We start from the raw sequence: 23,517 nt of genomic DNA, 5'->3' as shown, positions 1-23,517 counted from the left end.
GCTTTATTTATTTACTATTGAGACTTGCCTAAAAAAGGACATTTGCTTTTCTGAAACTTCCTGGCACCCTAGATGTGTATAGACCGCAGGTTTTTTTTTTGTTTTTTTTTTTTTCTCAAATAAAACTTTTATGAATCAGTATATACTAGGGAGAGTTGCTTGTTTGATATGCAATCAGCCACCAGTCAAGAGGAAGCAGATGTACTGGGAGCCTATTCTAACCCTATGACTCCCTTCAAGTTGATGTTTATGGATGGCAAGTTATTCTTTCATTAAAAAAATAGGGACCAGCCCACAGGCCTGTGGCATATGGCCATTTATCACTTAACAGCCAATTTAGAGACTTAAAGCTGGGCTCCTCAACTTGGAATATAAATGGAATCTGTCAAGCTCACTTCATGCACCAAGGTTAGTGGGGAGAGAAATTCTGAATAAACTGAAGAACGGCCAGGCAAAAAGAAATGGTAACTATGGGCCTGTCCTCACTGCAGAGTTAATTCAAGTCCCACCCATTCACAAAACCCCTTAACTCAAGTGTAGCAGTGCATTTAACTGGACTGAACTCACCCATCGAGGCTACACACGAGGTAGCAGAACACACCAGCTGCTAGTCCCATCACTCTGTGCAGCTCAGGTGTTATTTTGCAACGTGTGCTCAAGCTAGACCAACTCCAGAGGCATTAACTCAAGTGTAGATCAGCTAACACTGCAGTGAAAACATAGCCTACAACATGGCTCTGGAAAAATATAATGGGACCAAGAGACTGATGAGATACTTGTGAGCTGTTTATAAGCAATATTGTCCCCTTCCACAGAGAACCTGGTGAAAGTGGACAAGTTCAGCTGGCAACTCTGCAGAGTTTACTGTAGGCCATGTCTACGCTACAAAATTATGTCGACCTAACTTGCGTCGCATACAGCCACCGCAGTTATTAAATCGCTTGTGTGCGCACATGCCTGGCTCCTTGTGTCAGTGGTGCACATCCTTACTTGTATCGACCATATTGGCAGTGTGGGATGGCTTCTGAAAGCCAGTAATAATCGAAGTAAGCAACGCAGTGTCTACGTTGACACTTTTCAGAGTAGCAGCCGTGTTAGTCTGTATCCGCAAAAAGAAAAGGAGGACTTGTGGCACCTTAGAGACTAACAAATTTATTTGAACATAAGCTGTAGCTCACAAAAGCTTATGCTCAAATAAATTCATTAGTCTCTAAGGTGCCACAAGTACTCCTTTTCTTTTTACACTGACACTGTGTCAACTTAATTACATTGACCGTGACTCTACACTGCTCAGGGAGGTAGTGTTACTATATAGGCGTAGAGAGGCGCTTATGTTGGCGGGAGCCAAATTTAAGTGAAGACACTTCCACAGCTAGGTCAATGCAAGGCAGCTTACATTGGCCTAACTGTGTATTGTAGACCAGGCCTTAGTAGAGATTCGCTCAACCATTCTGCTTGGGGAGCTGGGTTTGTCTGCCTTGAGTCGCTTTACCTTAGCCAAGTCATTTAACCTCTCTGCCTTTGATTCTCTGGCTGTTCTGTGAAGATAACAACACTTCCCCACCTTACAAAGGCACTGTCAGGATTAATTAACAGTTTGTAAGAAGATTAAAAGTGTACAGGCATTATTATTATGATTATAGCTGGAATGCTAGCAATAGCAACAGTTAATGTTGCCTACAATTTCAGTAATGATAACACTTACTTTCTCAAGCAGGCTGCACAAGGCACGTGGAATTTTGGTACATAACGTTAAAATCTTTAAAACATGCAGTAAGTTCGCTTTGGATTGAATGAAGCACAGTAGTGAAAGCACGTGATAATTAGGAAGCAGTATTTTACAAAGCACACTGAAGATGGTAAGAGCATTGCCTCATTCAGTACACTAGTTTAAGATCCTGCATAGGTACATTCTGTTGCTGTCTAACTAACATAGGCTCCAATTCAGCACAGCATCCCTATTCATGGAAGCACTTATACAGATGCTTATATGCTGTCCTGATTTGGGGCTACAGTGTTGCCACACTACAGATTTTTTTTTAAATTATTATGGTTTTTAAAAAATTAGGAAATTAAAAAGATCTCTCTGTTAAGACAGCAAAGTTTAGGGTCCCAATGCTATAAAGGCTTACACACATGCTTAGTTTTTTTTTTTCATATTGCAAGAGGTCACTAGGACTACTCACTGCATGTAAAGTTAAGCACATGATCTTGGTAGGACTGTAAAAGTAAGCACTGTGTTAAAATTACAAAGGTTATGTTAATCTACATAAAGGCAATGTCAAGCGTTAAAAATTCAAATGCACTTGCAACCTTAACTCTTGTCTCTTGTATGCATGCATTTCAATATAGGCTTAATATTACAAGATCACTTAATATTATTTCCACAGGACCCAGGCCTTATTCAGAGCTTGATCCTGCTCCCATTAAAGTCAAAAGGAGTTTTGTGATTTCTTTCAATGAGTGCAGTAAGCATTATGAGGGGGTATTATTGTCTGCAGGATCAGGCCCACCCATAAGACACATTTCCTGCCTCAAACAGCTCAACTGATCATTTTATTTTACAATAGTTTGTTTTCATTGTTTCCCACTTTTTTACGTCCCTGCTGCTAAATAAACCCAAAAGGGAATAAAGACAAGCCCTATTGAAGTCTTCCCAGACACGACATAATTACTGAACCTGGGGTCATAATTGTGCTAGTTAATATGTATGTCTTAAATCTTTAGTTTTCAAATAGCAGCCAGTATCGCTGCTTTGCACCAGAGCTCAACATTCAAAATGGCCTACAGCTGTATAATAATCAGTTTTGGGATTCAAAATTATTCTATTCATTAAAACAGAATCTTTGGATAAACATTAAAAGATGCAGATCGGCTGCCCAGGGGGTAGGCTGCAAAAGAAATGTAAAAATACTGTAATTGCCTGACCAAAGGGCAATCTTGCCAATCTAAAGGCTTGTAATTTTGAATACTAAAGAGTTGAAAGAACAGATAAGACAGAGATTTTGCTAAAATGGTATACAGAGTATTTCCCCCCTCTTTATAAATGTGTTAATATTAAAGGGCATATTCCAGCTTTTGAGATGCACTGGGCTTCTGTAGACTTCACTGGATGCCAAACTTGTGTATCCGAAGCCTGTCTATGCTGGACAAGATTGTGACCTGTCTCGGGGGCTTGGGCAGGGAAGTAAAGGGGCACAAGGCGCTTCCTTACTTCCCTGAGAGGACTACCCATGTTGTGGGTAGCAGCAGAAAAGAGAGAGCATCCTGCGAAGGGCCACTATACAACCCGCACACACAGGAAAGGAAGAGACTGGAGGAGGCCAGAAATGGGTGGGGACAAGGGGTCCATTCCCCTTGGTCCCAATGCACTGGGGGACATGTGATAAATCATGCATAGAGATAGTGCTGGATACTTTCCACTTGGAGCAACAGGATAACCAGGAGGTAGGCTGTGACTCTGGGCTTTACATTTACGTTAATGCGCACTAGGGAACTTTTAGTGCACACCAGCAAGGTTCACATGGACCAGTTAATTTGCAAAACACCGGTGTGTACTACCACCCTCTGTAGGCAAGCCCAGAGTCACAATCTGCTTCCCCATCTGTTCCTGCAGCAGTGCAACAACACACTGTCACTTGAGACTTACTGCAAAGCCACACTTTATCTTATAACAAAAACATTAACATAACACATGGCTATTGGGAGAGGGGAGTTCTGCTCTACAAGATTCTGTTTTTCACCAAAAGCACTCTGTGGCTGCATATCTCTGTGCCACATTCTTAATGGCAAGGATTTTGCACAGTATGTTCTGAGAAGCTACACAAACAAGAAAACATTTCCCTTTTCTCAAATTATAACTTTCATTAATGATCTGTACATGCTACAGTTCATGCGCCAGAGTGGGCTTTGCATTCAGTTTGTTAACAAAAAAACAAAAAAAATCCAACCAGCTTCAATGTGAGCAAGATGGCTTTTCATGGCTTCTCTTACTCTGGATGACACAGGAGTCAGATCTGCTTTTTTTATTTTGCTCAACAGTCCCTTAAGGTTAATTAATTGTAAATAAGAGCGTGTTTACACCAGGATTTGATAGGAAAAACAAAAACAAATCAGGAAGATAACTTACCATAAAAATCAGAGGCTGTGTCGGACTTCTCAATTTGAATGTGCCGTGTAATTTTTTGACAGATTTCAATTTCTTTGTATAACTGAACAGACAAAATATTTTAAAAAATCCATTATTACAAAAGGTTATACTGCTTGTCACCATTCTGAGCAGATCTTTCTTTTTAATTAAAGGCGCAAAAGAGGAACCACAGTCATTTATTTACTGCAGCCTTCCCCACACCTGTAAAATGTATTCCTGGAGCCACTCTGCTTTATTTTTAGAAACACTGGATTGTGATTAAAAGAGAATGTGTTATTTCTAGCACTACCTGCATGCAAGTGGTTATATAACAATGTCCATCCTCCAATAAAGTTCTGAGTGCACAAGGAATGCAGGGTTTGGCCCCCAGGTATTTCTATTTAATAGTCTGGAAAAATTCAGGGTGTGTAAGAATTCTGATTTAAAAACAGATTTAAATCATTATTTGTATTGAAACTATTTTTTAAATTTTAAATCCGATTTCTTGTTTACATGTTGCCCATTCTTTACTTCTTCCTCATTTTATATCCTGAAATTGCTGAAGTGGATTTTTTCAGCTCATTTCTTTAATTTATTTCCTAATTGTTAGTAGAATATCACATCTGACAGAGAGATTTCTCTACTACAAAGTTTCACACTTGAAATGCTCATCTAGGTCAGCGAGTCCAGTCTCCTGCTAGTTAGGTATTATTAATTATTATTATTATTATTTATTATCAACAACAACATCCTTACTCTAGGAACACCATAAACTCAAAACACAAAAATGACGATATGTGCAAGGAACACCACCTTCTGATGTATCAAACTTTCACAAGTAAACAAAACTGAAATGGCTTCAACCAGGCTATATTCCACCTACTAGGGGTTGCAACTTGAACTCAGTGGGACTTGTGCTTTTAAATCAGTCAGATGCTTTTCTTTCTTTCTGTCTGTCTGTCTAGGTCACTTATATCCCCCACATCCCATTACCATAGGCACTTCATGGTCTTTAATGTATTTATCTACACAACACCCTGTGAGGCAGGGTAGTGCTATTATTTCCATTTTACAGACGGGGAACTGAGGCACAGAGAGGCTAAGGGCCAGATTTACAAAGGAATTTAGATATCTCAAAATGCAGCTTGGTGCCTAATGGGATTTTCAAAAGCAAGTCGGCAGCTCACTGCCATTGAAATCAGCTTTTGACAATCCCACAAGGTCTCTAAAAACCTGTAAATCTGGCACTATAAGTGACTTAGCCAAGGTAGCTCAGGCTGTCTATGGCAGAGTAGGGAATTGCACCCGGGTCCTCCACTGCCTAGGCCTAACCGCTGGAACATCCTTTCTCTCTTTTAAGACATCCCACCCTCAGATGCCTAAATGCAGGATTAGCAGCCTAACTGTAAGCTCCTGTTTTTGTAAATGTTGGCCTGTGTGTAGAAAACATTCACAATAACTTTGCAAACGTATCAGATGTCTAAATAACTACATTGTTAATGCTGATGCAAATCTGTATGGGAGGTGACTAAGGTTTTATGCACTAAATATTTTTAATAAAAATAAAATTTTAGCCCCGGTGGTGCGATAAATGTTTAAGCACATAGACCAGGAGTTCTCAACCTTTTCCCTACTGAGGCCCCCCTCAACATGCTCTAAAAATGCCGAGTGTGTGTGTGCGGGGGGGAACGACTTAGGGCTCTGTGCTGGGGGGGCGGGGAAGGGAGGCCTTGGGGTATAGTTTTACTTCTATTTGGGGGAGAGGGGGCAAGAGCTGGTGAGGCTCAAGCCAGCTCCGCACACCGGGGTCCAGGGAGGGAGCGCCACCTCCACCCCCTGACTCACTCAGGAGGCCACCCAGCCTGTCTGGGCTATAGGTGGACGCAACCGAAAATTATAACTCCCAAGAGAGGACTCAGTTCAAAAAGTTTTAAAATTGCTCAGGGTGCAGGAAGGGGGGTAGCTAGGGGCTGTGTGCAGGCAGGGGGTAGCTCAGGGTGCTGGGAGTGGCGTAGGTGGGGCTGTGTGAAGTGAGGGGAGTAGCTCAGGGTGCAGGCAGGGGGTAGCTAGGGACTGTCTACGGGTGGAGAGCGGGGCTCTCAGTGTGGCTCTCAGCTTTGGGGCGGAGGGGTGCTGGGGCTCCAGGCTTCAGCCCCCCAGCTAGTCCTGGCTACGGGAGAGGTTTGCTGGCTTCAGCCCCACAGCTCCCGGCTTTGGGGGCTTGAGGGGGTGCTGGCATCAGTCCCAAGCTGCTCCCAGCTTGGGGATGGGGGCGGCCAGCTTTAGTCCCGTACTGCTCCCGGCTTGGGATGAGGGATGCTGGCTTTAGCCCCGTGCTGCTCCTGGCTTCGGGGTGTGGGGGGGCACCAGCTTCAGCCCCCCACGCTGCTCCCAGCTTCAGTGCTGGGGCTTGGGGCACTGGGTTTCAGCTGCGGAGCTCCACGGCCCCCCTGAAAGGGCTCTCGGACCCCTAAGGGGCTGCAGACCCCTGGAGGAGAACCGCTGACACAGAATCATATGATAGGTTTCAGAGTAACAGCTGTGTTAGTCTGTATTCGCAAAAAGAAAAGGAGTACTTGTGGCACCTTAGAGACTAACCAATTTATTGGAGCATAAGCTTTCGTGAGCTCCGATGAAGTGAGCTGTAGCTCACGAAAGCTCATGCTCAAATAAATTGGTTAGTCTCTAAGGTGCCACAAGTACTCCTTTTCTTTTTGCGAATCATATGATAGAATCAGATGCTGAACTTTAAGTATAGTTATGTATCTGCTTAAATACTTGTAGGATCTGAGACTTAATTTTCAATATTTTGATTTTTGCTTATGGCAGTTTTTTAAAAATTCAAATGAGAGACCCTACTGGACCCTTTTTTTTAAAAAAAAAAAAAAGAAGCAGCAACATTTACAAACTTGTTCACTATCATCTAAAGCTGCAATAGTAGAAAAATTCAAATCAGTTTTACAAAGCCTCAACCTGATTTAAATCAAAGGTTTTAAAAAAATGTTATTTAAATAATTACGTAAATAACCTTCATTGAAATGATGCCATCCTAGAAACAAGTTTACTACAGATTCCTTAACTGGGATATTTTCACAACATAAAGTATTTCTAGTCCCTTTCCTCAATATGAACTGTGCCATCTGAACCAAGGAGGAAGTCCTGAGCAGCATAAAAGGCCAGAAACAAAGTGTGACTCGCATGGTTGTATGTGGGATTAGGGAAGGCTGCACCGAAAATACTCATGTGAACGCTACATTGTGCAGACGACAGAGTACTGCTCCATAGCAACTTTCTCAGCAAGGGGTTTCTCAAGACATGGAACCAGGACCTCAGCTGATGTAAAATGTCATAGCTCCATTAACTTCAACTCAGCTCCAATGATTTATACAAACTGAGAATTTGGCCCATGGAGAGGAGGTGGGGCTCGGCTAGCACGTCCAAGAGGCATGGATTCAGCACCCAAATAGCCAGCACAGGTGGGACAAATTGGGCCACAGCTGCTTCTCCAACCAAGGGTTGATGTAGCTAGTGGCTGTGTGGGTACTCCACAGATTATAAGGGAAGATTTCACCTCCTTATCCCTCCTTCATAGGTCTCCTGCACAAAGCTTGTATGCTTGGGCTTGGTCTGGATGACAAGGGTTGCACTCTAGCGGTATGTCTATGTCGAGATTAAAAAACCCACAGTTGGCCCAGGTCAGCTGACTCAGGCTCATGAGACTCGGACTCCAGGGCTGAAAATTTGCTGTGTAGACATTCAGGCTTGGGCTGGAGCCCGAGCTCTGAACCCCTCCCTCCTCACAAGGTCCCACAACTCGGGTTCCAGCCCAAACCCAAACATCTACACGGCAGTTTTTAGCCCTGCAGTCCGAGCCCAGTGAGCCTGAGTCAGCTGACCTGGGCTGGCTGTGGCCGAGCCGTAGGTCTTTTACCCCCGTGTAGTGTCCCCTCACGGACTAAATAGGAGCCCAGAGTTGTCATTCTTTAAGATGAGCATAAGCAGAGGGCATCTTAAAGAAGAGATTTAATAATCTACACTTTCATACTGCAGACAGTTCAAGAGCCTCTTACAAGATTTATTATACTCTCTTATAATACCGTGAACAACAGCATGGCACCATTTCATTATCTGGCAAGTCCAATCTCCAACTCGAGGTGGCAGTGTTTCCTCTTTGTTCCAGTCAGATTCCCTCTCAGCTCCCAGTGTTTCCAAAAGACCAAGGCATTGCTATCTCCAGTAGCTTTTTTAACTCTTTTCAAGCCTTTCATGTCCTTGCACAGATGCCATTTTCCTCTAATGCTTTGATTCTCTCTCCCCATCCCCTGCTTTCCTGTAACTCCTGATGCCTCCTCCCTAGCTCCTACCCAACACTCAGGCCTTTTCTATGCAATCCCTTGTTTCCCAATTAAAGCCATGCATTACTTTACAGAATAGTAACGCCTAAATCAGATGGAAAGGAAAGCAGTTCAGGTTCCAGCCAAAAGATTCCAGGGCTTATTTACTCTAAAAAGCACTAAAAACAAATAAAAAATTAAAAAGAACAACTACCCTGTAGCACACCTAACACTAAAAAAAAAAAAAAAATCCTCAGAGTTACAGGTTTTAGCACATAACAAATGAAGCCTCCATGGGCTTTTTAAAAAAATGTTTGAATATAATTACTTCATTTACATTATCAAATAATGTTTTTGAAAATATAGATTTCTAATCTCTTTTTTCAATTAAAATATCACCTGGTTTATGATGAAAGAAAAGAGAACATCTTAGCTGCCTCAGAAATTCTATTAAACTTTTTCTAAAGGAATACATTTTAAAAGCTGTTGATCAGAAGGAAAGTAGAGAGTGAGGCAACATTAATATTAAATAACCCTGTAAATAGCTATTTGAGAGACTACAAACTGAAGGCATTAGTCAATTTTATTATGTTAATTGCAAGAGGATCTCTTCAAGAAACACTTAAAAATAATCACAAAGATTTTCTAGTAAGCATACACATATACAATATGACACATGTACTGCTGTCCTTCTGCTAATAGGTTAGGTCCTGGTCCTTCAAACACTTACGTGCATTGTGAACTTTAAGCATGTGAATAGTCCCACTGATTTCAAATTAAGATTTTTAAAGTTAAGCACTGTGCGTAAGTACTGCAGGATCAGGGCTTTATTTTTCATTGAATGTTGGATGGCTACATCAGCCCTATGCTACCCTGGCACTGGGGGGATTTCCCAGAAGGCTATTGTGATCCCTCTAAGCAGTGAAGGCCAGGATCTGGCTCCTTAACATTTGAGTTTCCTGACTTTTGAGTGCTTCATTTCTCAGTCCTAACATGCCATTAATGCTATTTCCCCTCATTTAATTTCTCTATTTTGTTTAAGGGTGATAATGGTGCTGGAGGTTGGGGGTGTTATTCCATTCCAACACATCCTTAAGTAAGGCACCATTAACAGAGGCATCCTGAACTGACAGGGGCATGGGGTTTTTTTAACCAATGTTTTTTACTTCAGCAGTTTTTGAGATATGTAAATTCATATATTCCAACTGAAACATAGGAGGAAAGCAATTTTATACCGTTTGAGTTACTCCAGAGCCTTTTTACCTCTAACTCCACCCCTGGCCCAACAGGGGGGAAAAAAATAATCTTTGAGCGGTGTCTAAGTATGGAATGTTTTGACGCAAAAGAGATTTCTTTGAGCAAACTGAAAATTAGGAACATTAGAAAAAAGGGGGATTAGAGTGGAAGTTCAAATTCAACATTAAATATAGTGATTGCCACCAGTAACTGTGATTTTATTACACACACAGAGAGTACAAATCCACTCCGTCTACAAGAAGAAATACTTGTTGAGATTATTGTATAGGATGCAAATAAGGTCGTTTATATGGCATGGCTGTTTGCTATGGACTGCAAGGCACTGTAACTACAAGGTGACTTTTGGTCTAAAAAATCAAAAAGCCTAACTCCATGTACTACAAATATTAGATAATTGCATCTGGATTTAAAATTGCCTTGATTAATGCAAGTGAATAGCTAATAGTGCCCTGTAAACAAAAGTGTCATTTAACACTGTTCAGCAATTAGCATTACCAATTCATAGATGTCCTCTTCTGGCTTTGGTACATAAAATTGCATCTGGTTTTCTATCAGGAACTTAAGACGCAGAAAGTGAGCTGAATGATCCAGCTGATATGTCTGCAACAAACAGAGGAGACACTTTAAAAGAGAAAAGACAATGACTAATAAAACAAAACCACACATGTTTAAGGAGAAATAGATGATGACACCATGGAAAAAAAAGTTCTCTATCTTTCATAAGAGGTGTGAAAATTTTGTAACCTAAATAGAGTCTGAAAGTTTCTTTCTCCTTCCCTTTCCCCTTTCCCCTCCCCCTCCAAATAAGAAATTTTCACCTAACTGCTTATTGGTATTTCATAGGTAATGCTATTACCCTAAGTACCACCTTCAATTTTGTTTTTTTTTGGCAATTCTATCCTCACCTACTCCATATTATTATAGAAATGCTGAGCACAGTATTATTAAAGCAAAGGAATTAGAGCATACTTCCTGTATGCAAGTACATTTAAAAAAAGACAAAGAAGAAAATATATTCTGGCTAACAAAGAGAAAGATACAATATGAAAGTAGTTTCTTTCTGAATCTTTTCATAGTTTAACATTCAGGCATTCTGTGATAAGTCTGCAAGAAAGATTATGCATAAAATATCCACCTCAGTTGTTTAGACTGTAAACAGGACATAGTATGCTAACTTAAAAAAGCATGAGGATGACTCTAGAGATCCACACTGGATTACTTCCCAATGGAAACACCCTATATCACTTTAAAGACGTTATGGTTAGCTGCGGGTATGGCATTTGACCTGGGAGATGGTAATGACCTTTCCTCTGCACAGTTAATAAGCTTAAATTAAACTGAGGTTAACTCCGTGTGTAATCAAAATGCATTAGGGAAATGACAAACACAAAGGATGCATTCAAAAGTTACTTTGCAAAGTTAATAAGCTGTTGACTAGCACCAGATGTGATTCACAAATATAAGAGGCAAGTACATCCCTCACTGTTATTTGTGGAGTCCTATTATTCACTGTTTGTATTTAGAAAATAGTCACAAATCCCAAAAGTTCCCCAGGTTTTAGTACAATGATTGATCTGAAAATTTGTACAGGAATTGCATAATTTGCTATTTGTTATTCTAGCGTTGTAAAAATTTTAGTGAACCAATCACCAAGCAGAAGCAACACCCTAGGATTTAGGTGAAGAACAACACATCATACATAATGAATAATGCACAGCGAATAGCTAGTGTGAACAATTTAAATATCAGTCTATGGGATTTTTCATTTATGAACTCTACAGTGAATATCTAGAAAGTTTCACACACTGAAAAAGGACCACATTTGAAACAACTATTATTCACAACTAATTAAATCAGATCTATTGTTGACTTTACATCTAAATCTGTTTAATTTAAACAGATGAAATTATCTGAGTATCAAATTGGACAAACATTGTAATTTAGACTATATATCAGTTAATTAAAAACAATTTGAAGTTTACCACAAAATAGAAATAGCTAAATAAGTCATCCTCATTATACCAAAACTTTTGTTAGATCAACAATTTATCAGATTGCCATTTTATTTACAGCCTATTTAAACTACCTCTCACACACAAACGAAAAGCATGGTTGTTTTAATTGTGCAGAATAATAAATCAGCCAGACAGTAGTTTCTGGTCAGATTAATCTACTATCACCAGTTATCAGAGAAGTCAATGATGAGAAACCTGCCACATTAAACAGTGTCTGGACCTCAAATCCAATAAAAATACATTTTTGCACCTGCCTTGTATTCTGAGAGTGATCTGAAAATTTAGATTGACAATTAGGGGGCTCTCTGATGAATCTCAATATGAAACAGATAGATGCCCCATTGTGTAACACATTTAAAACAAAACTGGACAAAGCAGCACAAAAGTATACTATCGGTAAAAAATCCTGTACTGACAGAGAAATGGAATAGATGACCCAGTAGCCATCTCTCTCATTCTGCAATCTCTTGTGCCTTGTGTACATTCTGCAGCTCACTCAACATCAGAGATGTCTGCATGGCAGTTATTGACAGAATGATATGCCAACAAGATTTAGCCTGACATGTTAAATGGAATCTAATAAAGTCTAGGATCCAAAGAGAGGTATACTGCCCACACTGCTGTGTGTTTGTAGCTTCCAAACAGCAATACTAGATTTCTTCCTATTCCAAGAAATATCCTTATAATGATGTTTCAATTTGCCTGAACACTATTCAGAAATCCTATAGAAATCACTGAGTGTATACATTAATCCTTGTGGCTGCTATCATCTTACCAAAGCAACTTTCCCCATGGACAGCCTGATCCATAGCTCACTAAAGTCAATGAAAGCCTTTCTACTTATTTCAGTGGGTTCCTAATCAGGCTCAAAGAAAACTGTAGGTGTATCTATCTTAATGCAGGTCATTTTGGAAATGTTTAATTAGAAGCATAACCTTTTTGCCCACCATCTCAAAGATTAGGACTGAGGCAAATGCAGAGATTTTGAATGCAGTATTGCAACCATGAAAAAAAATCCACTAGCAGAATATTGTCTTGGAGCAGTGCAAATTCAGATTTCTCCTCCTAATTGATTTTGAGGACAGAAAACAGAACAAAATTGTTGGTCAACTTCAGTAGATGGCCTTTCAAATCCAGAAATTTCTACACCATTTTTGTATTCCATTCCTTAGTGGTGCTTATTTGTTCCCAGGAATCTCTGAGAGATCCCTGATTTTGATAATTTGCAAAAAAAAAAATAGAAGGGTCAATGGAAAATCTTGATCATGTATTTTGATCCAGGTGGCATTTCTTAGAAAATGTATTAGCCTTGGCAGATACATTGGGCTTATAGAATGGCACTTCATTCAATTCAGGAAATACAAGCCCCCACCTTTTGGAAACATACAGTCAGTATACCAATATCTATCTATACTTATATATAAATGTACATAGATACGTGTTAGTATGAAATACATAAATACACACACAAACTGATGTTTTTTTCTTGGCTTCCAAATGACATTACTTGTTAAATCTTAGAGAAAACCAAACTATTTTAAAAAATAAACCCAAATACTAAAAATACTTTTAAAAACCCTAAAACACGATGATTACATGCAAACAGCAGCGTTAGCAAGAAGAATGCATTATTCTGCAAATATTCTACTGCATTTTGAATTATTGGATAGAATAGTGAAGATCAATTTAATGACATGGGTAGTCTTAACTACATCTACAACATGAAGAGGTTTATATGAAATGTAGATCTTGAAATGTTTACTATACCAGAACTTGACTGTTTCGCAGATGGCAGATGGCAAACTGATGTGAAATGATGTGGATCAGATAGTAAAAGGAAAAAGAAAGAGCTGAATGCAAGAGACAGAAGAAAGAGATTGATTATTAAATGTTATAGAAAAGAATGCATCCATCAGTATTTTCCAGACTGACAACTACTATGGAAAGGAAGGAAACAGATATTAGCTCTAAATAAACCCCAAACCACAAAAATGTAACATGGACCAGATCCTTAGTTGGTGTAAACTGAAGTCAGTGGAGCTCCACCAATTTACACCAGCTGAGGATCTGACCCACTGAGTTAATCACTCTTATCCAGAAGGAAAATATCGGCCCTAAAAATAAATCATTACTAATAGTGTGTCACCCAACTTCCCTATTATGTGTCTCTCTTAAAAATGTCATCTCTCCCTGACTACAATGAGGAGCTTTCAGAAGCTGCAGCAGTCTTTAGAAGTGCACCTGGCAGTGAGCTGAGTACAGTATATAATTACCCAAAACAAATGCTTTTCTTTGCACCTTCCAGCTCTTTAGAAGCATATGCAACATATCTTTAAAACTCCCCAAAGTTAAGTTGTTAATAGATCTTGATATTTTAAGTAAAAAGAAGCCCCAGAACAGAACAGCATTTAAGTTTCTGCAAGTTAGTTTTAGTTTGCAAGTTAGCTGGTTAGTGGAATACATTATTTGGCATACTCACTGAGAGTATGGGTTAGATTCACTGAAGCTATAAACTTAATTTCCTGAGATTTGGAAGTTTAAAAACTTTGGAAGCTTTTAATAGCCAAGCTTACCCAATTTTTTATCTAAATTATTTCTTTTGAAAAGTAAATGCATGTTTCCAGTATATGGATGTAGTTCCCTTCTCTCCTCCCCTTCCCCGCACTGAATGAAACTGACTCTGCAACATGGGTAAACACAGATAATTTTTTTTTCCAGTGACTTCATATTCTTTTTGAAGTTCTTCCTTTAGCTCTCAGAACGCACCTTATGTGGCAGGTGCATGACACCTGAAAACTCGGAGCTACTTAGCAATTTGGGAAATGGGTGATGTCATCACACTTGGGCAGGGGCAGGTAACATGAGAGTTTGGCAGGAGCTAGCTCTGTCTTGGGGAAGCAGGTGGGGCTGGTAATGGGAAGGAAGAAGGCAGCAGCACTTATCATGCAGGTTTTCAGCAGCAGGAAGTTGTTTTGGGTGGCACGTCAGGGGAAGGGAACAGAGACATTGTTGGGAGAAGAGATGAATTGCATGCAGTTGTGTCATCTTGGAAAGGACTGTAGAGGGCTTGGTGGGGATGTCATGTGAAGGCAGTTTATAGATTCACTGCAGTATTTTAAGAGAAAACACAGACAAAAACACAGACTTTTCTTTAAAAAAGCTAAACGCTAAATTTAAGGATCTTGTTTCCTATTCAACGTGGTGTAATTTTACTAAACAACTCACTGTGATTGTGATTTTACAGTTAAAGTCCAACTGGTCTGTTAAACACAGTATAGTAGATTTGTTCATGAAAAGCCTAAAAATTGGAAATGAAAAACTGTCACTGAAAGGTTCATTTCAAAGTGCACCTTTACCTTACAAATCATTTCCAAAACATCTCTTGTGGTGTCACCTGGATGGATTACTGTCAAAGCGGGCTGGTTATTTGGCAGGCAGAACCAAGATGGCGTAAAATACTCATGAACCCAAATGTCACAATCAGGATTATGCTGATGGGTGCTGGTCAGTGCCACTTCTTTTTCCCTCTGAATAGAAAAATCCATTAATGGTAAAATATCATCCATCTCTTCTTCAATACCAAGTGTAAGGAAGTCAGTATGCTGTACTATACATACACCCGGGAACCCGGTTAGAGGGAAGACATTTTATTCACAAACCTAGATTAAGAGCTTGTTTATATTAGAAAGTTTTGCTGCTTTAACTATCCTGGTGTAGATTAAAATAGCAATTCCACACGCCTACCTCCTCACTCCCCCCCAGTGTGGACACAATGTTACTGATATAAATGTGCTTATACCAGTGTAGCTTACTCTAGTTTGGGAAGAAGAATAAGCTATTGTGGTATAAGGCACCTTTATACAGGTATAACTGTGTCTGTGCTAGGGCTAATATTAGTATAACTATATCTGTTAAAAAAACCAACACCCATAATCAACGTAATTTTACCAGTATAACTTTTCTAGTGTAGACCAGCCCTTAGTGGATGCTCAAGTAGCAATGGAATTGCAGTTTGTATATTGCAATTTGGACCGGAAAAATTTGCGACTTTTATTGTACATCACAATAACAATATAAATGGAGTTTCACTATAGCAAAGTTCAATATGTAGGTGGTAGGAACACAGGAATTCCCATACAGAATTATACCAGTGGTCATCTAGTCCAGTATCCTGTCTCCAACAGTGGCCAGCACTAGCTGCTTCAGAGGAAGAAACTGAAGTAGGCAGTTCTGAGATAACTTGCCTCCAGGGAAAGTTTCTTCCTAACCCCCAGGAGTTCCAAGTTGGCTTCCGCCCTGATGCATGAGGGCTTCATATCCTTTCCAAAACTTTATTTTTAAATTGTATCTGTGATCACACAGCACTAATTAAAATACCCACGTAGTTTCCATTTCTTGGGACAGACAAATACAAATAGACCAGGAGATATGGAATATAACAAGCAGGAAAGGCTGATCTATGGTTAATACACGGGATAGCGAATCAGAAAATGTGGGTGCTGTTCCTGCCTCCACCACAGACTTTCTGCAGGACACTGCTCAACTCATTTAACTCTACTGTAGCCTCAGTTTCGCCATATGTAAAATACGGGTAAGATATCCACTCTATAGGGGAATTGTGAGTTAAATTCAGCAGTGAGTGTAGAGTGCTCTGAAGTCCCCAGATGAAAGGTGCTATACAAGTACAAGTACAAGTGTAAAGTAATAAGCTTAAACCACAAACACTATGGGTAAAATCCTGACCCCACTTAAGTCAATGCAAAATTCCTATGGAGTTAAATGGAGCTATGCCTATGGGTATTAGCAATGTGGGGGGCATAATATAAAAAAAAAGTACTGATGTTAAAAATTAAGGCTCCAATGCATCATATCTCCCAGTTATCTAACCAAGCACAAAGAAAACAGCTGATGGTGCTAAGGTTTCTAGGTATTACAGGATAGCATATCCCAGCATTCGTTTTGAATTTTCTCTCTTCTGTACATTGAAGTTGGACCCTAGGGGTACATTTCTGATAAAGTGATAGAGCTGCACAATTCCTTTTAGCTGCAAATGGAGTCACACAGCTAAATCCCTACTCACTACATTAAAAATGTGCTCCTTAGCACTGGTTTAACAGTGTTTTATAGCTGACTTTCCTTTGGGTGCTTGGGAAGGGGATTGTGGTTGTTTTGGGAAAGCTAAAAGCCTTATGGAGCTGCATATAGTATTAAAGCTAAATGTGGAGAATACTGTACTTTACAATTGCAATAATCCTAAATTAGCAGTAGGTTCACATAAATCCTTTGCCAATTACAATTAACATTATCAAGGCCTGTTTATTGTATATTAACGTACACTGTTGCATCATCACCTCCATCTCCTGAAGTAAAAACTTAGCACAGGGCAAATGATGACATTATTATAAACAATATTAATGCCTACTCTAATTAGTTATATACTAAAACAGGTAGTTTAGGAATCCTCCTAGGGTTCATAGTCCTTATGGGTTCTGCAGGTCTAGCCACAGAATGGATTGTCCAGTGGATCCTTGTAGCTATGACTGCAATGACTCCACCCCATTCATGGCAAGATGTTAGTGTACAGAGGGTGCAGGCCCAGCATCTTGTCCCCCATGCCTGGGAGAACCTATGACAGGCAGATTTTGCTGTCATAGGATCTGCCACCCTATCGATATTCTACCTCATCTTACTAGCACTGCAAGAATGTGCTTTATTTTCAAGCAGGCAAATAAATTAATAGAACTCCTTTGTAATGTCCAGGTTTTTCTTACCTTACCATCTGGTACTGTATCGTCAAAGATTCCTTCTAAAGACTTCTTCACGGAATCAACTCCTTCACCAAAGACCTGCAGAGCAAAAAGTGCTATTTTATAACATAATGCAATAATGCACTCAAATCTAAAAACAGACTCTAACTAGGACACGTTATAGGGTCTTAAGAAAAAAATCTCTGACATCAAGCATGTAAATTAAACTGACAAAATCTATTTCAATGATAACTGCAAAAAATATAAAAGAAAAAGATCAGATTCCTAAAAAGACAGAGGGAGGCAGAATATCCTAGTGGATGGAGCGCCAGGCTAGGAGACTGGAGGCCTGAACTCTATTTCCAGTCCCATCAGTGACTTGCTGTGTGAACCTGGACAATTTTTATCCTCTCTGTGCTTCAGTTTCCCCATCTGTAAAATGAGGATAATAACGCTTACCCACTTTCATTAAGTGCTTTGAGATCTCCAGATCAAGAGTGCTGTGTAGTTATCCTTATAAGCAAGCTTATTTGTTTATTTTGTAAACACTCCTCCAACCACAACAGTCTGGGCGCAACATGACTTCTTGCTAGTGAAGTAACAGTCAATGATCTAGCACGAGGTAAGGACACTAAGACAATGGGACTGTGCAGGAGCAAGAACACAAGTAGAGAAGTATTTGCAGGATCAGGTAGTAACTTGGAATGGATCCAGACTGGCACACCTGCAAAAACTAACAATCCACTATAGACGGGCATAGGGCGTAAGCATTTATCATCTTGGTGAAGGGAAGACACACAGCTTTGATTTCATTACATCAAGCACTACAAGGAGCCTCCCAGAGTTAAGATTGGAAAACAGTTTCTATAACTCCATATATTCACTTGTTTATAATTGTGTTATTAATTATTTTTTATGTAGTGTCTAAGATGGGCCAGGAACTATGCAGGATGTGAAAGAGATATGGTCACTGCTCAATACTGAGCTTACAATCTAAAGCCCCCATTTTGCAAATCCTTAACAGTCAATAGGACTACTAGCATGCTTAAAATTAAGCATATGAGTAAATATCAGCAGGAATGGGACCTACATTTACAGAGAACATATAGGCCCAGATCCTGAAAGGTATTTAGGTACCTAACCCCCTCAGAGTTAGACATCCTGGTAACCTTCCAAAACATTCACTTTCTGAATTTTCTTTAAAGCTTGGTCTCTGTCCAGATCTAATGTTTTTAATTGGAGCAAAATTCCTTCAGCCAATTCAGGGTTGTGGAAGAGCAGGGGGGAAATACACCTCCCTCTGTTGGGGGGGAAGGTGGGAGTGGGATTTGGCAATCTATGGCACACATACCTGACATCTGAAACTTGGCATGGACAGAATCCTAGCTGAGCACTAGGGACGTTGCTTGGTTTGGGGACATTTGTTTAAAAGCAAGCATGTTACACACAATGGAAATGTAACTTCTGAAAATGCTCATCAGGCACCAGCTAGTTGTCTAGTGAAACTCTGCCCCCTTTGTAATCACTGGGCTGAACTGACTAGAGAGAAAGACAAAGGTAAGAGTTGATGAGAATGTACATGACGTGGATATTTAATGTCTTATTAACAACACATTACATGGCATATTCCTCAGCAATAAATACTCCCCCACCCACACCACTGTCTTAACAACAGGGACAGGAGGAAATCACAGGTCTAAAACCCAAAACAAATCCTGCCCTGCCCACTTCCCAAAAAAAGAGAACAGAAGAAAAAGAAAACCCTATGATTCCTGCAATTAGATGAGACATAACTACCAATATCTGAAAGCTATAATTAGGGAAGTTGGGAGAGTAAGGCAGGGAAACACCTTCTTAATCCACTGAAATACATATGTCTGTGGAAAGTTTTGGGAGGGACAGCCAAGAGTGGCTCTACCAATTTTGCCGCCTCAAGCAGCCGCTGCTGAATTGCCGCTGCTGCAACAGAGCAGCGGGGCTGCTACCCAAAAGCCGCGGCAGCAGGAAGAGCGGAGGAGCTGCCGCCGAATTGCCGCCGCAGGACACCGACTGCCACCCCGTTCTGAGTGCCGCCCCAAGCACCTGCTTGCAAAGCTGGTGCCTGGAGCCAGCCCTGGGGACAGCATGAAAACTTGAAAGATTTTGTTCAAAAGAAGCATGGATCGTCTCTCCTAAATACAAAGAGTTGTCCATTACAGCGCTCTCTCCAAACTCAGCTGCAACATTCTACAAACTCTAAGCTTTCATTTCAAGAAAAAATAATTTTGTATTTTTCTCCTATTACAAAAATGCAGCTGTAAACCGATGTGCTGCTGCTGTCTGGCTAACCTAGATTGGCAGAAAACAGTCTCCAGACAAAGGACAGCATCGATAGGAACACAACCCATTCATCTCAAAAAAAGGTATGAGCCTCAAACCTCACTCAGGACCATTTAAACATGAGCTGTTATATGCTTATCTGCAACTACAATGACTCATTTTGAAGAGAATATTAAGTGTGATGACTACACAACCATGAAGGATTAAACAGGCGAGATTAAGGTTGGGTATGCAATGCACACTAAAAGTGCTCTGCGTAAGCAACACTTTTTTTACTCAGGAATCACAGAATATCAGGGTTGGAAGGGACCTCAGGAGATCATCTAGTCCAACCCCCTGCTCAAAGCAGGACCAATCCCCAATTTTTGCGCCAGATCCCTAAATGGCCCCCTCAAGGATTGAACTCACAACCCTGGGTTTAGCAGGCCAATGCTCAAACCACTGTGCTATCCTTCTTTGCCTGAGCTGGGGTTATTTTTCAAAGCGTCTTCTGCATGGTAATAAAATATACCTTGAAAATAACAATGAAGCTTAGTGTTCTATCTACCTACCTGGTTAATGCTTGGCCTCCCTTGTTTTTTCTTTGAGGTAGTATCCAGTCCCCAAAGAGAAGAAAACCTGCTTCTCCGTTTGCTGGCGGATCTGGACATGGCCTGTGTTCTTCTTCTTACTCCAGCCTCCCCAGTGCGAGCTGCCACCTGCCAGTGCCATAAGGTTTTAAATTAAAGCAGCATCCCAGTATACCATTGCTTACTGGCTTTGACAGTGAAGTCTAGTGGGCAAATGGTAAATACTCTGGAGCAACCAATGTGTATTCGCAACAAGAACGCTGATGACTCCAGATCAGCTATTTGCCTCCCACTGTAACATAACTCATTCCTGCCAACATTACATATCCAAAAACACAGTATCTAATGGTTTGGGGTGCCCAGTTTGAGCTATTTTAAAGAGTCCTGGTTTGTGAAGAGCGAGTGCTCAGCACTTTCTGAAAATCAGGCCCCTTTATAATGTTTCAGATTAGGCACCCAAAAAGGGAGGGACCCAAAATCACTAATCACTTTTGAAGAGCTTCATCTGTGTCTTTATTCCTGCATGTAAAGTGGACACTGTGCTCACCTAAACAGATTCATGATTTCTAGCAGGCCAAATGTCAGGTATTTAAATACAAGTATTTCCTTAAAGATGAACAATGTGTTTAAAAACAAGAAAAGGGAAGATGAAGAACTAAGTATATTTTTCTATCCTGAATTCCTCTAACAGCCAGAGTAAGAGAGGCCTTCAGGGCACAATTCTTCCCCTGCCATGTCTTCATTTCTACCTCCCTATCAGGTAGGGTGACCAGATAGCAATTGTGAAAAAATGGGTCAGGGGTGGGGGGTAATAGGCGCCTATATAAGAAAAAGTCCCCAAAAGTGGGACTGTCCCTTTAAAAAAGGGACATCTGGTCACCCTACTCTCAGGAAGCTTTTGATCTGCTGTAATGCCCCAGAATGCATCACTCAGTGACATCACAGTTCCCCACGGAATTCAGCTCTAGAGGCTCAGGAAATGACAGTTTATTATTCTATAGCACAGTTTTGCAGATTTTATAGAGGGAGAGAGTACAGATTGTTACAGTAGCTATCGTATTTCCCCATGAAATCTGTGCTATATAACAAAATAACCCACCCTACCTAATCCCCTAAAATCCAGCCCCATACTCCAGTGGGGCTCCAGTGATACCTGTGATTATACATAATAATGTCATCTGGGGCCCTGCAGTTGTGCAAGAGCCACTCAGCATAATTCCGTGGGAGCTGAAATGAAGTTTCAAGCTAGATAAGTGTCGATTGCCTGGATATTTGAAACATTGACCCATAACAATCTATTTAGCTAAAACATATTTGCCTTTACATGACATGGTAATTGGGAAGGTTTCCCAACCAGGGAATCCCTCATGGGAAAAAAAGGATCATCAGTCAGAAGCAAAGCTTCTTCACAAGCTTCTTGGGTGTTCCTTCCAAGATGCAGGATACTTAAACACTTCTTTTGTGAAAGAAGGAGTGTAAGAGGTATGGCAAGTATGACTTGGGGGAAAAGTGAAAAGGACACACCCGCCTTTCAACCCTGGAGGTGAATTTCCTGAAACCTACTTGTAGGAGAGTCCCATACACAAAACTAACAATCTCTGACTGTCATTTGGCATGCAGTCATGGGTAGAACAAAGAAACCTAGGCAGATTTGTGATAAGACGCTGAGAGACTGGTTGTTTTGGTACTGTAAGCATGAATACTGTATGAGAATTGACATAACAGAATACTGGGTTGGGCATCCAGAGAACAGATATACCGAGAGTAATCGCGTTTGTCATTTGGAAAGTGGACAAGTAAGGGAAAAATAGAAGTTGAACTGTCGTTGCAGGTTTCTAGCTTCATAAAGGCAAACCTTGTGAACATTTACTTAGTTTACCTATAGTATCTGTCTTGTATCTGAAAGTCCTAACAAGCCCTCTGTCTAACACAGTGCAGAACAACCCACCTAACAATGACTTCTGAACTTGTCTGCTTGCACCATTTCTATCAGTGAAATCTTTGGGCTTTTTCATCTGAAATTGTTTTAATTTAAAAAAAAAAAGCAATTTAGTTAACAAAATTGGGCCTAATCCTCAGCTGATGTAAAACAATGTAACACTACTGAAGTTAATAGCCCTATGCTAATTTACACAAGCTCTCCTAAGAGAGTGTGCTCTCAGTGTAGTTTTCTATATTATACTCATCACCATAATAACTCAGTACACTCAATGTGAATTCAGGGTGCCTCATATCTTGTACAATTCAATTCTATATTTGAATTACAGCAATGTAACTGTACCATTGATGCATTATTAAGGGGAGAACTTTTATTTTCCAAAACAACATATTCAAAAATTGGGGCTCTAGAGAAAGCAACATGAGAAGGCAGATTTAGCTAAATTCCATGCAATGCAATAAAATTCATCACTGAAAAGCTAGAGGCAAAAGAAAATGAGCACAAATGTAAATGAAGACTCGCTTCTTTAAAAATATAAATTCACCAGCAATTATCAGGATGATGATGCTAATCTTTTTATATAAAAGAATAAAACCGCCTCTGACTGAACTACAGCTATGTATTCACAATTGAAGGGTACAGCTGACATCTACAAGACAACAGCAGAGCTCAGCTATTTCTGTAAAGCTCCAGGAACCCAAGCCTAAACTACAGGCATGCCATTTAAATTCATAACAAAAAGCAACAGTGTGCAGTACATTTTTATGTGTTTTAAAAGAGCTGTATTGTTATGGTATTTAAATTTAAACCATTTTAACACAGCTGAAGGCTTGTTTGCCAAATGGGAAAGAGTATAGGAGAGGTTTTACATTTTCTGCTGGAGCATCAGGTGCTGATCACTGTTGGAGACAGGATACTGGACTAGATGGACCAATAATCTTATTCACGCTGTGGGAAAGTTGATCTTGCCAAACTGGGTATGATCCAACACATACTGAAGTCAATGTAAAGACTCCTATTGACTTCACTGGGGTTTAGATCAGGCCCTATGAGTTCACAGGCATTGGAGATGGGCCCAAGCTGCAAAGTTCACAGCCAGACGTAATCTTCTCAAATTTCAGAATTGGTCACACCCAGGCTTTTGGTTCAGCCCACTGGAGAGATGGGGACCAGCTGCAAAGTTTGGATCCAGACTGTCTCAAAATTTG

General features: G+C 40.2%; 1 protein-coding gene across 7 annotated transcripts in view; it reads right to left on the bottom strand.

Annotated features, from left to right (window-relative positions):
- Positions 1 to 23,517, bottom strand: part of TIAM1 (TIAM Rac1 associated GEF 1) — a 276,930-nt gene that overhangs the window by 55,946 nt on the left and 197,467 nt on the right. For all 7 annotated transcript variants that reach the window (XM_084620561.1, XM_084620566.1, XM_084620563.1 and 4 more), the window contains 5 exons: positions 20,353 to 20,499; positions 17,507 to 17,581; positions 15,092 to 15,262; positions 10,216 to 10,320; positions 4,130 to 4,211 (listed from right to left, as the gene is read on the bottom strand). In XM_084620561.1, the coding sequence (XP_084476687.1) occupies positions 4,130 to 4,211; positions 10,216 to 10,320; positions 15,092 to 15,262; positions 17,507 to 17,581; positions 20,353 to 20,499 (580 nt within the window). The remainder of the gene's footprint in view (positions 1 to 4,129; positions 4,212 to 10,215; positions 10,321 to 15,091; positions 15,263 to 17,506; positions 17,582 to 20,352; positions 20,500 to 23,517) is intronic.

This window comes from Lepidochelys olivacea (genome assembly GCF_965140295.1).
Source record: "Lepidochelys olivacea isolate rLepOli2 genome assembly, chromosome: 1".
Taxonomy (NCBI): domain Eukaryota; kingdom Metazoa; phylum Chordata; order Testudines; family Cheloniidae; genus Lepidochelys; species Lepidochelys olivacea.
The sequence above is the reverse complement of the archived record's forward strand: the minus strand, read 5'-3'. Positions and strand labels throughout refer to the sequence as shown.